Raw genomic sequence first — 19464 nt, forward strand, 5'->3', positions numbered from 1 at the left:
TGCAAATTATTCTCGTTCGAAACAAATTTGTACAAATCGACTTGTGTTTTTCGAAGAAAGTAATTCCACTTTCATGATTACTATAGATGTATTTTGATTTCTCTTGTTGCTCAATTCGTTATATTTTGTTTATTTTTTTATAGAATTGGAATTTAAAATATGTTGTCGATATTACTTAATGGTAAACAGTAACCGTCATCTATATAGACCACGGTAAAAGAAAAAAAATTAGATAAGTGAAAAAGTGCTAGTAAACATTTTTTTCCAAAACTGAAATTCATAACACTGTGCTCTATATAAATTGGTGAGGCTATTTAACAAGTTACCCATTGACTAGAAAATTACTGTCTTTACAAATTCAAGATAAAGCTTTAAGTACATTTGTTGAAGGGTTGTTTCTACTCGTTAGGCGAATATAATAATTACATTTTTGACGTTTAATTTTGATTAGTAGAACGAATGGTCCAACAAAATAATTACATTTTTTACATTTAATTCTTATTAGTAGAACGAATTAATAACTGTTTATCAAGGATCCAATTTAATTATAATCCTTACGTTGTTATTATTTTCATTTCCAACACAATTGTAAAATTGTAATTAAATACATAAATGAATATAAATATAAAATTTACAACTTTTTAATAGATAAATATTAAAAAGTTGTAAATTTTATATTTATTTAGTAATTTAATAATGATTAAATTACTAAATGATTTCAATTATTTCATTTTTAAAATATATTCAAATAGATTCAGATATCTATCTATCTGTTACGGAAGGACTGTATTAAGGCTGGTTTAAAATGAGACAAGTTCCTAGATCTGGTAAAATATGTGTAATCAGCTCGCTATCAAAAATGTAAAGACAATTAATATGGCATAAGAAAACATACGGTATATAAAAACAGAAAATATAAAAAACATAAAACTATCAAAAAGTTTCCCATCGACAACACTATCTATAATTCCAGGACATCTCTAAGAGCTCACTTTTAACGATAAGGTCTCCTTTTATTGAGTATCCTTGTTCAGTATCCTTTTTGTGCTATTTTTATTGAGCAGTCATTGTCTTCCCAAAGAGTTCTTTTGTATTTATTTATAGAGGGTAATTATTTTTTAAATTTAGAATTATGTAGACACTTTTCCCGTTGGAAACAGCGAGTTAAACGTAAGATTGTGTGACTGTATCCCAGCTGCGTCCATCTCCTGGTATGTAGTCTACAATATCCTGCTCCTTGATGGCGTAGTGTAGGCAGGGCAAGTACATTGCCGGTTTAGCAGCACGCAACAGGCTCAGGCCAGGCAGGCAAGGCAGGCCCAGTGAGTGCAATGCCAAATGGATTTTTGGGTCCTTCTTGTGCCTCTTCTTCTGTACCATGACGAATCCATCATTATGACGGTCACTAGTAACATACGTAGTAGATCTTTGATACATCTTTGGCAGACGCTACTGTGATTAGTTTACTAAGGCTACGGTGGCAAAATCTCAAAAAAAGGTGGCAAGGCTATCCTGTCGACAATGGTAAGGCCCGCCTGCTATAACGGTATACGTTGACAATACTGACTGTTGTGGTTGTAGGAATTGTTATATTATATACTAGCTGTGCCTGCGGTTTCACCCGCGATAAATTTCAATATAAAATATACCCTATGTGTTATTCTGATGCTATATTACTGTAAACTTTAATTAAAATCCGTACAGTAGTTTTTGCGTGAAAGATTAACAAACGTCGATATTTACAAACTATCGCATTTAGGTATAATATTAATAAGATGCTCTAAATATACTCGAATTATCGATGCTATAAGACAATAATATCAATCTGAGCATATACTCGCAATCGCAATAGCAGCGTTGATTAAACGTGATTAGTTCTAGAGTAGATAATCGTGTATCATATAAATCAATTGAGTATGTAAATCAACATTCTAATAGTTCTAACATGTATTTAGTATTATTGACTACATTTACATTCTTAATAAAAACAGCATTAATTAATAAAAGAATTGGGAAGTTATTATATCGATATCCCAATTTTATTCAATTACTATACACTTTCAATTCACTTTGTCTACTTCTCTTTAAAAAGTATACAAACAAATGTAATAGTACTGAAAAAGAGAGAAGCCAACCTCCACGCTGTCTCCTGAATTGCATCCTTATGTTTTTTTTTTGCTTTATTATTGTAGATCATGTAGGATATATTTTATTAATAGAAATTAAAATACCTACAATAATTGCCCTTGTGTAAAACCGGGGCGCTTCGCTAGTTACAGATACATTGTCATTAAGACATTGTCTTTCAGCGATAAGGCCGCCTTTTGTTGGCATATTAAGTTCTTTTTGTAATTTTTTTATGCACAATAATGAGTATTATTGTTATTGTCTAAACCTTGTGTATTTTATCATATTGTTTACTTCGTTATTTAGCTCCGAGCGAGTACTTTTAAATTGGGGCGTGTAATTACGTCGACGGATGACAATGCTTTTTATTCCAACGAAATGAGGGCAAAAAACAAATAAATAGTCATTATTTGCATGTCTCACGTGGCCCAATTTCAAACTCACTATACGAGAGGCACTTTTTTCAGGGTAATTTGTCAGTTGATTGACGGCCAACGCGATGCGACGCAATCCAACTTTAAAAGTTTTGGAAAGCAAACTACATTTTTTTTATTACAGGTAATAATATTTTGTATAGCCATTATCTTTACAAACAACTTGCACTAATTATGACACCGCTTTATTTCCGATGTTCGCGGGTTCGATGCCTCGCACGCTGCAAACATTTGTATAAATGCGTATGATTGTTTGTATTGGTCTGGGTGTTTTCTGTGTATGATAATAATATTTTTTATTTTTCATCCAAGATTTACAATTTACATTGTTCCCTAGTACCTAAACGAAGTAGAAACCTTTATTTTAGGTACCGTCCCTCCTCTTAATTCACAATTATTGGAATACAATTGATCGAAAACATAACAAAAAGTATAATATCTCTATATTTACAAAACAAAATATCTAAGTATTTATATCACTTGTCTAGTACCCATAACACAAGTTCTGCTTACCGTGGGACTAGATGGCACTATGTTAATTGTCCAGGGATATTTATTTATGTATTTTAGAATTTTTCTTAAACATAATGCACTTGAGAAATAAGTATTCCTTCAATGGTATAACTTGAAAATATTTTCTTACCAAAATGGACAGTCAGAAGTACTATGACATAGTTTTTATCATCTTAATTATGATAAGGTATGCAAATAAACATGTAGGAAGACACTAGTAATAAAATAAAACCACATAACTGTTATTTAAGATGTTTTATTATTGAAATCAGAATAATTTACATTGTAAAAAATACACATACTCCAATTATTTATACGCTAAGGTTAACATTTTTCAGTTTTCATCAGCTCTATTTTACACTTCCTATGGCTTTAATTTCATTTACTAACCTAATTTGACATTTTACATCTAATTTATTGAAGATCTTCAAAAATCACCTCATACATGTACATTCAACTACATAATTATAGTACCAGATAGAAGAGGGAAGGGTATTTTTATTAATGTGGTAGTAATAACACCATTTTTAGTAATATCAGGTCGACCTCCACACGGTTCTCTAAAAACCGTCATGATAAATTTCCATTTAGCAAGAGGCTCATTTTATCATCCTCCGCTAGCGTAAACTGTTAGCTTAAGCGGGTGCATCATTCAATTATTATTCATAAAAAAATGTCTGATAAAAATAAATTAATATATACATGTTAATTTTGTATATATTAGCATATTTTTACTTTTTTTTATTTGTTTCTGCGTTTACCTCGACTGATTTTGATATGGTATTTACTATTATGTAGAAAATTTCATTAGGAAGGTTTATTTGCATAATACTTGCATTTAGTTATATGTAGATCTACCATTATATACATATCTGTGAGTAAGGACCATGAGTAAGGAGCTATTATATAAGTATTTTTTAAACGTGTGCTATTCAGTTATTACAATAATGAATTATTTCTTTTTCATTATAAAATCACGTGAATTCGATTGAAATCGTGTCCTTATAATTTCTTTTTCTGTACTGTTTCCACCGATTATTAAGGAAAGAAGGAGGTATTAGACCTTTTTTTTAAATTATTAGTGTGTTTTAAACTCTATTAAAATGTATAATTAATGTACATGTATGAAATGATTACACTTAAATTACATATAAAGAAAATCCCTCGTAAATTAAGCATCCATTTTCTTTGGCATAAGCGATATTCAAAATATTTGGAATTTTAATATCGCCTGTTTGAATTGCGATAATTTATATAAACAATCTAGTTATATATTTAAATAATGTCACGAAATTAACTAGAATTTGAGCGATTTAATATCGTCTTTGAAATAGAAAGAGAATTATTGTTTAAATCATTTATATTGACAAATTTAATATTGAATATTAAAATAAAATTTAATTACACCCATCTTAGTATCTGTGATCAACGCGACGGTTTACTGGTGGAGAATGCCATCAGGCATTAAGTCCGCCATTTATACCATTTTGTGTGCAAAAGAATAAATAATAAATACGTTTTAAACGACTTCATTCGTTTTAGTACATTTTTAAATCTAGTTCAAGTTAAAATGCCTGATAGAATAATATTGTAAAATGAAAATGGTAGAATAATTAATCATCCATCTTGATATTAATTTATTCTGAAAGTCTGTATAGTTACTTTTTGCTACCTGGGGCAGGAATATAAGGAAATTAAACAAGATATTTTTCATCTGCTGAAGCTGTAAAATTGTTTTTATAATACAAAATACTGCTTGGTGAAATATTCCTCTTAATACATGCTGGTATACAATAATAATACATTTTCACGACTACTCACCCGGAGGTGGTGGTCAGAGATTACGGTTACCAAAATTCATGGAGACTGCAATACTTACCATGCTCACATTTCGCTATATTAGAATCATAACGTGACGGGGTGTGTTATGGGTGTTTACAACACTAGTCACTAGAGAGTCATATAAATTGATTAAAAATTAAGTTTTTTTTGGTGTTGTGGCCAAATTTGAACTCACGATCATTTAGGCGCAATTGAGAGTAGTAAACATCCTAGACCACGGCGCTCTCTCTAAAGCTGGTATATTATATATAGTGTAGATTTGCTGGTTATAAATTAAATTTGATACATAGTATAATTAAAATACAGTACATAAATTAATAATCATATCTAAAAACATATTGTTAATTTTTTAATAAAAATAAAATTTGTTTCTTTGGATTCACTTTATTATTGCATCTAAATTAACAATCGAATATTTCTCAAAAGTCTTAGGTAAGCGATATGTGTTTTTATTACTATTTTTAAATCTCTTAAACCGCTTTCTACGAGAGATTATCATAAGATTTATTTACTGTAGCGAATCGACGAATTTTTTCTCAAGTATAACGTCACAAACTAAATAAATAGCATACCCTTCTCTAAAATACTTAGTTAATAATATTCTGAATTTATTTAGTCATATTACAGATGGTAATTTTGAATAATTTAGTTTATTACATCATAAGACACAATAATATTTTGTACTAGAGCAGAAAATATTTATTCATGTAGTTTTAAAATTACGTTCAAAAATAGCTCAAATCAATAGAAGCATCTATTTTGGCGGGAAAAAACTCTTTACAATAGTTTTATTTATAAGTAGAGGGAATATAACAGGAGTATAATTTTGAGACTTCCTAATTCAGCCGGTAAACAGTGGACATGTGTGAACATGAACATCCATTGACGTATTATGTATATAAAGTAGATAGAGCAGACGCTTATACACAACCCACGCAGTAAAAAAGGTAAAAATTTCTCTTCTGTATTTGATTACATAACTGTATTCATATTAATTTTATTTCTGCAGTATTTTGTACAGATAACTTATTTTTATTAAAATACTTATCCATAGCTGTGAACATAGATATATGAAGTGATTTAGTGAAATACAGTAGTAATACCGCTCTAGACTGAAACTGCGGCGGCAAGTGCGATGTCATCTCTATATGTGTATAAATACATAATACCTCAATTTGAACATCTAGATAATGATGAGAAGAAAACTCATTACTCTTTTCCATTTAGCCTAAGTCTTAATACTAACCATAATTGACAAACGAAAAAAATATTTTAAGAAGCTTACATAGATACAGCGGTAAACAAGGTGTATCTCAAACATCGACAGTCATCTCTTATTAAATTTATTTTATACAATAATTTTATTGAATAGTTTTCTTTACACACTGAATTTACATTAAAACATTGAAACTAAAATGGTTTTGGAATAGAAACAAACTAATACCTCTGGACGGACAGACAAAGATTCTAAAAAATATCTATACGTAAAATGAAATAGAAACATGTATATGAAGAATTTAGTTACTTATTATTTCCTTCATTATAATTAGAATTAAAAAAAAACTACAGTTTGAATTTCGAAAAGGGAATTAAAAAATTTCAACCAGCATAAATTCGAATAACTTAACCATTTTAAATTTGAAAAAGGAATTACGTGAGATTATTTCGCCAGTCTTCGCGCGGCTGTGGTAGGGTGCAGTTGGTTGCACACCACCGTGATTGCGCTGTTGGAGGACACGGTGCACCACCGGGCCGTTGGCGGCGGAGTATCCTGCGCGTACGCAATACGGATCCGACGCAGCCGCCATCACTGCGGCATGGACTCCATTCTCCCCACGCTGAGACGCGGCAATCTAGTAGCTCTGCGATATGAAAATTATAATATAGTTTTTATCGTTTTTTTTACTAAATTGTAACATTAATTTCGTCGTCCATAATCAATTCAGAGTAATGCAATAAATTTCAGATATAATTTATTCATGCAGGACATCTTAGTCACTTATCCAGCTATCTTAGCTAAGTTTTTTTTGTATTATTTATTTCCTCTAGTAATAGGATAGACAAACATAATGAAACTAGTTTGAAATATGAGAAACGTACTAGCTCTTTTTCGCTTTCTCCTCTCCGCTGGGTCAGCATTGTCCGCGCGTAGCTTGCGTCGTCGCCTAGCCCGGTACCGGCGTGCTAGGCTGCGTAGCGCTGACCTTTCGCTGGCAGTAGGCCCTGACGTTGGCAGCTCGTTAGCTGATCGTGGTTCTTCTGTCGTGTTGGCCGATGTATTCGTACTATATACAAAGATATATACATTTGATATAATATTCTGATTTACTTTTGACAGACGAATGCTTTAGCAATGTTCTTTGTTTCTTTGTAAAGAAAGGTTTCATAGAAATATTACTATCATTATTATCATTGTGTATATGATCTAATATCAATCTATTAACATCTCTTAACTGGATATGGGTGTCGTTACCTTTTTGCTATAATAATTATACTTGTTGGCTTCTAGTAAAAGTTATAGTATAACTTTTGATGAGTTCTATGTTCATCGTAATAGTAAAAAGTATTTAAGCTAGTTTAATTTTAAGTTCTATTTCGATTAAAAGATTAATGTTCTCTTGTCAGACCAGAGAAAGTAAGATTCGAGAGAAATTCATACAATAAAAACCTTAATGTACTTACACAGTGTAGTAAGAGTAAGTGCCATCAGGCGTGGTCATAGACCCCTCAGAATAGATTTTGGGTGCTTCAGCACGTTCAATTTCCTCAGCAATGGACAGTGCTCTGTTACCATCCAACACGTCGATACTGTTGTGGCTGAGCTTATCCAGTTGAAGAACGTCGTACCTTCGATCATCACTAGATCGGTGAAATACTTCGGACAGTTCGTATTCTCGCAGCTATAAACATATTAGTTCCATGTTAGTTATTGACTTATTTCTATACGACCTGCAATGTCTATCAATGGCTGACGTAATGTAAAGTGGAAAATATTGTCTATAGGAGTAACCAGCATCGTAAATATCATAAATAAGATATTGTACATAAAATATGGTAATATTACTGCTTTCTACTTATCTTGTTACTCAGTTGCAGAACTAAACAAGTGGGACATAGTAGCAAAATAGTCATCGAGGTGTATGAATCAAATTTTACAGAAAATCTAAAATTCTAAAATTGATTTTTACACTGTGTAAAGCGCAACATATTTGTAAATAAGTGAGACGTCTTCTCTAATCTATTTGTAGATAATATATCAATGACTACAATATACATGTTGCACCTATATAGACATGTCTGTGAGAGTATACATCCAAATTTTACTATGGATATTTAAATTGAACGTAGTACGAGGTCAGTCATTACATGCCATTGGATGTTCTATTAATTTTTTAACATTTAAAATTAAACCGTGAAGTCAAGGAGTTAAGTGACTTTTGTTGTTTGACAATAAACTGCACCTTAATGAACTGGTAAGTGGCTATGGGCGGCAATCTTCTCAGGTGAGGATAGAAGAATGATCCAGCTGGGTGTGACGGGTACTTAGATGTAATACGATAAGCGACGCCTTGTGGTGCAGTCGGCCAGTTTGGAGCCGTGAATGTGAATCCGTTGTCAGTCCCAGCGTCTAATGGATCCACCTGATATAAAAAACTCGAATTATGAGATGAACTTCTTAGTACTCCACGACGCCGTATGAATACCAGATGGTAGAACACACTGTTTTCGGAGGAGATAAAAGGTCTTGTAAAACATTATATATTTTCTTTATAATAAGGGTACTTGTTTACCCCTGTCCGGGAAATCCGGGAATATAATATACCAGGTGAATTTGTCACGACAGCCTAACTGAACTCATATCATGCTTATCTTAGCATACTTCACTGATGCTCGGGCAGCATAAATTGTTAGCGCAGGCACATGGACTTTCATTCCATGAGCATCCATTAATAAAAACACATTATAACAGGCCAATATGTTGAATAAAAAAAAAATTATTCGTCTATTAGTTTCTGTGTGGAAAGATACACAATCATCCATCTATTCTTGCAAACTTCCGCGTTTCTAATATCAATAGGATATAAGCTTAGAGATAATTACAGATATAATTAGATCATTATATATACATACCTCAATAGTAATACTGTCAAGCCAATTTCCGTCCACGCAGAGATCAAAGCTGTCTATACCTATAAACCAGTCCGGAGATGGAATCATTCTGGCCATCACAGATACCTGAAACAAATTAGATTTAATGAATTGATTATTGCCTCTATGTATTGTCTAATACGATAGATTTGATAGATTAGTCAGATACAGTCTAATATTAGTTACCTATTTATTTTATACGTAATGAGAAATAAAATAATAAAAAAAGGATTTGCTCACAACTGGTGAAATTTTTGCGATACATCGCTGGCTTAAGAAAATTAAAAATATATAAGGAATAAAGTTAATATAATTATAATAAAGTTTAGTTCCAGATTACGTTGGTACAGTCAAGTCATGAGAGGACCAGAAGATTAGAAAGATACTAAACGTCAATCCTGAACAAAAGAAGCGTAGAAGACTACTCGACTTACATGGATAGGCGCTATCCAAAAAGATATTCCATGTGTAAATATAGCCCCAACGACTATCCAGACAAGAAACCTCAGGAGACGTATGATTAGGAGAGTCGATCCCAATTAAGATGTGATAAGGCCGAAAATATAGTAGTAGTAGTAATATACTACACTAAAATATGTACCTACCCTTCACACTGTGTAAAACATTTGTTCACGACCTAAACTAAGATAAAACAACTTCAGCAGGTTTAAAAAAAGAACTGTTTGTGTAATCTCGTAAAAGCAATAAGACTTCTTTAGAATTGCACTACGTTACAAATATACATATAAAATAATTTGAATAAAGAACTATATTCAATACAATAAGCAGCCAATATGTCTAGGATACTCACATACAAAAACAATATGATTAACGCAAATTTAATAACTCTACATTACCTTATTTTCATACACTTTCAATATTATAATTTACAACGTTAATTTTAAAGATTGAATTACTTTGTGGTTACACAAGGAAAAACTCGTCAGAAAGAATTAACGACGAGTTTAATTATGCTGATCAAAAGCTTTCCGTGAATATAATGACAGATAATTATTTTATATCTGACTGCGGGCTTGTTCGTAATAGTCATTATAACAATTAATCTGTGGATAATCTTCTTTTGACCTGGGCTTTCACATTCGATAGCGCAAACAAAGTAATTATTATATTTCAATGAACTGAATTCGTTGCTTTCGTGTACTTTAACAGAAAAGTCTGTATAATTTATTTTTATATTCACCTATTGTAATTTTAACTTATTAATAACTTTATCTTTAATATAATAAGATCATGATGAGGCGAGAACTATTATTTTATTGTTATTGTTTAACTGTTAATGTGGAATACAGGCCACTTATTTAGTTTATAACCTATTTTATATACTTTATATTTCGAATACCAAAATTCTATTCTAAATTGTCACTGGTTGATATTTGTCCTTTCGGTTTCCCTTCCTGGCCCTAGTTAGTAGTGTTTCTTTATAATATACTCTTATAATAATATATACAATATATATATATGCTACAATTCTCTGGTTTCCTTTATCGCCCACAGTTAATGTTTCAACGTCTAGAAGAGATAAGATGATCTTTCATTACAGAATCAATATTCCTATTTCTAATTTTGATTGCAAAATTAATTTGTGACCATGAATAGGATATATAGTATATAGAAAGGTACGAAATGGTACAATTCAATTGTAGCGAATCCTTGATGAATATTACATAATTTTTTAATTTTGTACTAATATTTTTTTGGCATACGCTTTTTTTGTAACTGATACATATCGCTATCATACTAGTTGCATCTAAATTGTATCCGTATTTTTCCTCATAAAACTCTTACTCATCTTGTATATCAGATATCTCCGCTACATCAATATAATTAAATCAGAATTCACTTTTAGAGCAGAATCGTAGTTGTTTCTCAATACAATTACATAATGAAATCGAAACTTTATATATAAGTATTGATAATATCGCTGACAAATAATGTACGAAATACAGTACCAGATACAAAGATATGTCACTGATATCGAACGATATCGAGCTGTGTATAGATATGGCTCATCTCTTGCATTGACATCAAAGCGTGTACGTCACTCATAAAGCGACAGCATATCATAAGCTACATCTGTATTGACAGGTTACTCACTAATGCGGGCTGATTTTTTGTTCGATGTAATTTAAAATCAAAATAAAAAATACTTTATTCATCTAGGTATACATTTTAGCCGCTTAGGAATGTCAAATGTTTTGTATTATAATTTTTTTTCTCTGCCGTCCAGTTCAGTATACAGATTCAATTGAGAAGAACTGGCAAGAAACTCAAGTGTATTTCTTTTAATTTGCAAGTACTGATAGCCTGACTGTCGATAACCGTCGCCTCATGGTCTAGCTCTTTAGCATACCGCCTTACATTCCGATGGTCGCGGGTTTGATTTCTCGCACAGAAATCTAGTCTGGGTGTTTTCTATGTACATTATGTATCTATTTGAAAAATATATTTATGTCAGTTGTCTAGAATCCATAACACAAGCTATGCTTACCGTGGGACTAGATAGCCCCGTCTGAATTATCCTAAGACATTATATATTATTAGTATTATATATATTAGTCATATACATACTATAACTATATGTGATATCCGTAATACTTATACGTTATCATATTACAGGACTGAGGTGTTATGGCCTTTATTTCATGGCGATTTTAGTCTTACTGCATTTCTGCAAGCAGATGAGTATGTTCGATAAAATTCTTTTTTTTATCGAACGTAATTTAAAAAGATTTTTTTAAAATACATAATGTATGTCTTATTCCTACACCACCAAGGTCGCAGATACAATGATTCAATAATACGTAAAACAATACTGTGACTAAAGTATCCAAAGAAATTTATTCTTGTCTGTGCAATGATTCAGAGACATAGTAATGTTACTCATAAATATACTTTAGAAATAGATTGGCACAGAAACATAATAACCTCAAAACGTATAGACTAAAACCGCTCACTTATCTGAATTATATATGAACCATTGACCGCCCGTCATTCATTATGGAGGGACGGGTATGTTTTGTAATAGTTATTTCGTATGTATCAAATAGTCATTGATGTATACAATATCTATGTATCGGAACAATGTTTGTTTTTTTTTTGGACTACTTTAACTCTTTTGGCTGCAGCGGGCCTTTACAGCTTCGTCGGACGATAAGAGGCGAGTGCAGATGACACTTCCGCGGAAGGACTTATGGATCGGCTGAAGGCCATCTCCCGCCTAACGTATACGACTTTAGTCTGAGGGCACACCTAAAAGTTAGAACCTAGGGTCAGAGCTCTGTAATCTCAGAGCATTGTTCGATTCCAGTTTGTATTAGTCGGAGGATCGTTCAGAGGGAAACAATATCTGGTATCTAATAAAAGGCATACCATGAGCGTCACGTGATATAATGATGACTTTGCTGTACATGTCTATAGACAAAACTTTTCATCCAGTAGGTGTTAATTTATTAACTTACATCTTTCTCTAAATTGATAAATTAACGAAGTTATACGTATAATTAGCAAAAATCACGGAACCTTACCACGTTTTATTTTTATTGTGTTCCCGACATCCCGTAGTCTATAGTAGTTACTAACAAATTGGATCTCTGTTATTTGAATAAATAAAAATAAATTTAATTTAAATATATGTATAGTTCCCGTTTTTTAATATTAGGAACAAACGAAGATGTCTGAAGGTAGACGTGTCTGCCCATAAAAATAAATTTATTTACCATCTACCCGGTGCTCTTCAGTTTATCAGTGACCATGGCAGTTGAAATACTGCCTAAATATCGCCAAACAAAAATCGCGTCAAATTTAAAACAGTATATAACGAAGTCATTTTCTCCTGAAAAATATGGTGTTTTACTACTGGTGAAGTAACCTAATCTCATTATCACTCTATAATCTTCCTGTTGCCCAGCCAGCGTATACTTTAAAGCAATTCACTGGAATTGTTGGGTTAAAAATTCCGATGAAAATTGTCGTTTATCTACATAGGTCCTTATGGCTTAACTGCCTATAAAACGCAGACACGATGCATAGTACGATAAAGTTCCCCTTTTGTCATTACGCCATTTGAGTCAACAATTTTTCTACCCGCGCAAACAAACGTGCCGTAATTGTTATTTACCCTGGGGAGCATTAATTATCGACGAAATACGATATTTTCCGATATTGTAAGCGATACAATTCCGTAGCTTTGTACAGCTCCGCGGAATTTAATTGTAAAATTAACGTGGCTTTGTCGGTATGATTTTCAATTAGTAGAGTGTATTTGTAATTTGTAACTGTAATAACATATTCAACGGAATATTTGTAGTGTTAATGAGTGTTAATTGTCATTATTATTTTGATTTCCCGGATTTAGTCATTTGTGGAAGTGAGTACCCAAATTTCGTGAGCTTATTTATCGGAAATATGAATATAATGGTTTATTCGGCAGTTGAGTTAAAACAGAAAAAAGAAGGAAAAAATTCATAACAAAAATAAATAACTTGACATTTATTTAAATGTGACTGTATTCCGTGAATTATTTGACATTAGCTGTCAACGAATAAGTCGTTTAGTGCGATTTGCAACTGTATCACTTAAGTTGTCGAAAAATAAACAATTGCAATTATTTATTTTACATTATATTATAGACTTGATAACAAATTGCTACATTATCAAGTCTCGAGTACTAGTAAATGCTATTAATATTTCCTATAAATAACCTATAAAGCTTTTACGATTCTTTCTTTATGTAAACAAGTTGACGGCCTACAAGATAGTAAGCGGTACCCGTCGCCTATGTAATAGAACAACAACATCACAATATCGTGTAATACCAGTAATACTACTCATACGTTGCAATTCTAGAGGACTAAGATGTCTATAATTTCACTGCCTCTCTTATCCTATAAATTCACTGCCTCGTATGCGCCCTACAATCGAAACACAACTTACAAAGCAAGTTGCTTGTCGTCTTAAATAGATGAAACTGAGGTATCCACGCAGATGACTTTTTACATTCTACTCTGATCAAAAATTTCATATAAACAAGAATAAACTGTTTATTTTGTACCAAAATTATTTATATCACATTCTAAGTAATTTAAATAAATAAAATGCTTACTCTTGAATGATTGCCATCGACAAAGAATTCGGCCTCAGTCCGTCCCGAGCCTTGCACAATTGCCGGGGCTCCGAATACGTCCATCGTACCCGGGGCTGTACCCAGGGCATCCGAGCGACCGGATTCGGCGAACTGTCGGACCGGAGATGATACTCGTTTCCCCAAACGGAAGAGGACGTATGATCTGTCGTGTGATACTCCTGTGAACAAAAAAATAAAACTTATATTTAATGAGTTCGGTTTAGACTCAGAACATTTAGATTTTAGTCAAGGGCGCCGGGACCTAGTTTACTACCCTGAAATACTCCCAAGAGGTCGTGAGTTCGAATCTGACCGACATGCGACACCAGAATAATATTTGTTAGCGTAGATAGGTGCACCATGCCTAGATCTCGCGACCCTGGCATTATGGAAGAGGCCCTGGCGGCGAGGAAGAATGCCGTGGGGTTTTTAGTGAGTAGAAGTTTCAAAGTCCGTCCAACGGGTCGACGGTCCGACGAGTCTTCATAAGATTCCCTACGTAAAAAAAGACGGGATACACTATAATCATCCAATACAAAAGCGTGGTCCCAATTTTATACACAACCAAAACTTATGTAAGTTTAAACGTCCGCCAAGTCTACAGTATAAGTGGATACATTTCCTGAAACTCGTAATGTTATGTAATGTTATTGTGAATGTGTCTTGTTCCTGTACATGTCGATAAGTGTCTATTTTAACACACTGCTCTGGACAAATGCCAGAATGGAACGTAGGGCGCACGGCGCTTGGGAACGACTTTTAGGTGCCGCCGATGAATGAATCACTTATTGTTACAACACAGATACATATCTAGTGGTTTTGCATGGGCGCTGCTCGAGGGGACTGGTTTGTTCGAGGTACGGACACTGATTAAATTTGTTTGATTTAATTGTAGTATATAGGACCAACATTTATTAGTTTTTTAAATATTATTGTTTAATCATCATCTAGTAAACGTATGTACATGACTTAGTAGATTCGTATCCATAATAACAGTAGTTTAGTTCGTAAGTTAATCCTTATAACATTAGCTACATGCGAGTGAAAGTCCCGTCAAAATCAGGTAACCGAAACGCTTATATATATATAGATATATACTCCAGTTGTTTATATATTTTGTAATGTGGACAATATAAAATTGAAGACCAATTTACATTCCATTTCACATTTCATTACAAATTTGTAAACGGTTATTTGGAATTTACTCAAACAGTCGTTCATACAATTAATACTAAAGATAAATTAGCAACGATCTCGTTGCTGAAAATCTCATAAAATCTAATGAAAGCTTTGAAGTTTCCACCAAAATCTCTTTGATTACAGTGAACAATTTTCATGGTTCCCGTTTTGGGGTAAATTATTATTTTATTAAATAACTACGGTCGAAACACTAAGGCAATCTTTGAAGAATACAAAATGAGGTAATTATAACGCCGCTAAACGTTCTCATTAACCAATGAAATGATGATATTTTGGTCATTTATTGTCTGTGCTTACAGACCATAGATTGCCATAATTACGGTGTCGAGCACAGATATGAATTTACCTATAAAACGATTTCGTAATTACATGTACTTGGTGTGCTAATTTTTGAACCTAAATTAGCCACTTTATTGACTTTCACTTCAATTAAATTTCAAGTTACTGGATACAATGTACCAAAATAATTCTTTTTGAGGATTACATATATATTATAGTTGATAATAATAACATTTAGACAGATAAAGACAGAGCAAGTCGGTAGCTTAGTGAGTATTTCTATTTATTTTAGTAGTCCTTTTTTCTTCTACCAAAGATTTAAAGTTAAGTTAAAAAAAATTAAACAAATATAGCTGTAAGCTAAATAATATATTAAATTGATAATTTAAATATGGTCTAGCAATACTTCAAAAAGCCATTTATTATATAACACACAGTATAGAAAATATACACGTTCGTTTTATCATAGTTTTACTGCCTCATAATGCTGACTATTTATATCTAAAGAATGTACAGTAAGGGGTACAGAATACTTTTAAAGTAGGTACCAAAAATAAAGAATAAAATAAATGTTAGGTGCTACATGGTAAACTGTCCTACGACGTATAAATATATATTACAATATTTACATTCATTTAACAATAAGTTACAATTATTCTTACAAGTGGTTACAATCACAGTGGTTGTAATCACAAATCACTTGAAAATAATATTCATAGATTACACAGATCGTCAACAGTGCACAGAAGCTTTCAGAATAACAAAGGGTCGTGCATTAAATATCAGTATAGTACGAAAACGAAATGACAAATAACCCGACCGGCGAGGGAAGGTACGCATTCCCGTAGTTATTTATTACTAGTTCGCGACAAACAAGATTTGCCGGCTACACGGCAGAGTAAACATTCATAGCAGATGGAAGCGATAACTTACTTTTGTGAGTTTGTTGCATCGTTGAAATAGAAACTGGTATTGCAGAGGAATAATTTATAAAGTTTTCTACTAAAAAACACCGTATTCAATCTTCGCGAAATTAGTTTACAGTCAGCTACGGAATAAACTGTATTACTACTGATTTAAGGAATATATGCATGAACTTGGCAATTGACATAAAGTTATAATGTGACGTTATGCGTTACCATTCCAGAGAACTAAAATGTCACTATTCTGTAATTTATTAATCCTATAGATACCTTAATGGATTTATATTAGTTTCCTTCAACTGCGTCACTATCAGTATGCATGAGATCACGAATACCCAGTGCGGAAACCTAACCACCGCTACTGGAAACGTTACGACCATCTCTATTATAGATCAAATTCCGACCGTTATTGGATCTACACCCATATTGCAACACGTGTTTGACCTTTAAGCGAGGCATCATCAGGGAATGAAGAGAGGTTAAATATAGCTTCGAAGCCTAGTGTTGATTGTTCGATGACCAAAATGTAAATTTGTGTACGAAACTTCATTCGAATCTTCATGTTTTATGTGGAAGAGTAACAAACATTCATCCTTAATTTTTGTTTTGTTTTAAGTGTGTTTTATTATTTCTGTTTTTTTTTCCAATTTTACTTTACGACCATTGTGAGTGTCGTGTTCTGAGCATAGATAGCATTTTATTCATTCACTCTTACAAGGTCTATGTATGGTTTAGAGGCATGATGGTCGAGTTCTTCTTTTTGTAATCCGTTAAAAATATTTTCTTTCAAGCACTTCATTCATCGTAAATTTATGTTGAAATTGAAAGGTAAGATAAATATTTCTCATATTCAAAGTTAGGCATTAATAAAAGCCTTTCACAGCGCCAAATATGTCACATAATACGAAGTAATATTTGATGGTGCTACAAATCTTGGTTATTGCATCGAATGTCTCATCGAAATATCGAGTGATGATAAAATAATCTCTGTCTCAATCGAGTGACGTGGGTATTCAATTTACAAGGCGTCTTCAAAATCGATTGACAAAATGAGGGCAATTTTCTCGTGCCGAGTGGGCGAGTAACAATGAACTGTACTGATATCCCAGTATTCTGTGAATAAAAGTGAATCATTCTGTTTTTTCCATCAACAAATGACACATTGTTTTTTTATGTCTTAGAAGAATATACCGCACGATGCTGTAAAATTTGATCGAACCTGTGACTATCTGAGGTAAGACGGTGTGCTAAACCGATAGACTATCGAGGCCGTCGCACAGTAATATAGTAAAATACTGCGATGTATTAGGTTTAAGGCACAAATTGAGAGAGATGTTATAATTTCGTCGTTTCGTATGAGACTAACTGTTTTAATATTGGCAACCCTAAATCTGAAATTATTCACAGTTAGTTATGAGTTGGCGTCCGGGCGGCATGCGGCAGGTGTAATCATTTTATACCTACTGTTGGTCTCAAATATTTTTCATGGACGATGATCGAATGGCCAGTGTTGTGGTCTAGCATATTAATACAATAATGAATAATGAACTTATTTTTTTTATACTACTATAGTGGCAAACAAGCATACGGTCGATCGGATGGTAAATACTCTACGTAGCCTATGGCCACCTGAAACACCAGGGGTGTTACGTGCGCGTTGTTATTATTATTAAACTTATTAAATTCACACAGCGCTATCTACTAGATAATAGATATAATTACATAGACTTTTTGTTTTGTAAATACATATGCATAGGAAACATTCAGATCGACACAAATAATCATACTGATAAATATATTTGACTAAATAACATTTAGGCAATTTTCATTTCTAGGCATTGACGGTTAGGCAAATTGATTCATAGTCAATTGACTTAGTAGATGTTACAACACTAGTACACAGTATACAGCAGTGGTTCCCAAACTTTTTGACGTAGACCCCTTGTCATATTTTTCGGGTTTGGGTAGACCCCCCATTCTTATCTGGTATTGATTTTTTGTAAATTTCTAACTGTAGTAAAGTTTAGTGTTCAAAACATAAAGTAGAAACAACAAGATGACGGCTGACGTAGACCCCTTGCAGTTTGTCATAGACCCCTGGGGTTCGATATAGACCACTTTGGGAATCATTGGTTTACAGTAAAACATGTAGTTTTTACATACTACATGTTTTATCTACAAGTGGATAAGTAAACTGCCGCAGTAGCAGGTTACAATACGTTTAATCTTAAATTACAATACATTAATTCTTAATCTCCTGTCAATTTATAATTGCCAATATTTCAGTGCGACTTTCAGCACAATATTCAATGGGATATTACAAAAATGTTCAGCTTAAAAAGAAATATCCAGCCTCCAGTTAGTTCTAACCGGAAATTAAAATGAAATTGAATATAGCATATGGCAGTATTAGTAGTTTTATTGAAAGTAGATCGATATACTATGGTACGGTAGAGAAAAATATTATTAGTACAAAAAACTTAAAAGAAAAGATTTTTTAATTTCGAATTCAATATCTATATTTATATTATATCAATATTTTGACAGACTCGGTGGTCAAGCGGTTTAACATATCGCTTTACCTCTGATGGTCGCGGGTTCGATTCCTCGCATAACTTTTGTAGTCATCAGTACGATTGTTTGTATCGATCTGGGTGTTTTCTAAACATATTACGTACATATGTATTTACAAAATAAAAAATATCTATGTATTTATATCAGTCTAATACCCATAACAAGTTCAGCTTAACGTGGGACTAGATGGCGCTGCGTGAATTGTCCTATATGTTATATTATTATTATTTCCATATTTTTTTATCTTACTACTAGCATGGTAATGATAAGTATGCCCTTT

The 19464-nt window shown here is 32.6% G+C and overlaps 1 protein-coding gene across 1 annotated transcript in view; it reads right to left on the reverse strand.

The window, feature by feature from the left end:
- Positions 1-6487: 6487 nt before the first annotated feature.
- Positions 6488-19464, reverse strand: part of LOC131851079 (spondin-2) — a 39458-nt gene continuing 26481 nt past the window's right edge. The window contains exons 3-8 of the mRNA XM_059201508.1: positions 14188-14387; positions 9048-9152; positions 8378-8557; positions 7599-7816; positions 7017-7201; positions 6488-6778 (exon numbers count right to left, since the gene is read on the reverse strand). Coding sequence (XP_059057491.1) covers positions 6567-6778; positions 7017-7201; positions 7599-7816; positions 8378-8557; positions 9048-9152; positions 14188-14387 — 1100 coding nt within the window. The 3' untranslated portion in view covers positions 6488-6566. The remainder of the gene's footprint in view (positions 6779-7016; positions 7202-7598; positions 7817-8377; positions 8558-9047; positions 9153-14187; positions 14388-19464) is intronic.

Source organism: Achroia grisella, unplaced genomic scaffold, assembly GCF_030625045.1.
Source record: "Achroia grisella isolate CSIRO2021 unplaced genomic scaffold, CSIRO_AGI_Agris_v1 utg780, whole genome shotgun sequence".
NCBI classification, from domain to species: domain Eukaryota; kingdom Metazoa; phylum Arthropoda; class Insecta; order Lepidoptera; family Pyralidae; genus Achroia; species Achroia grisella.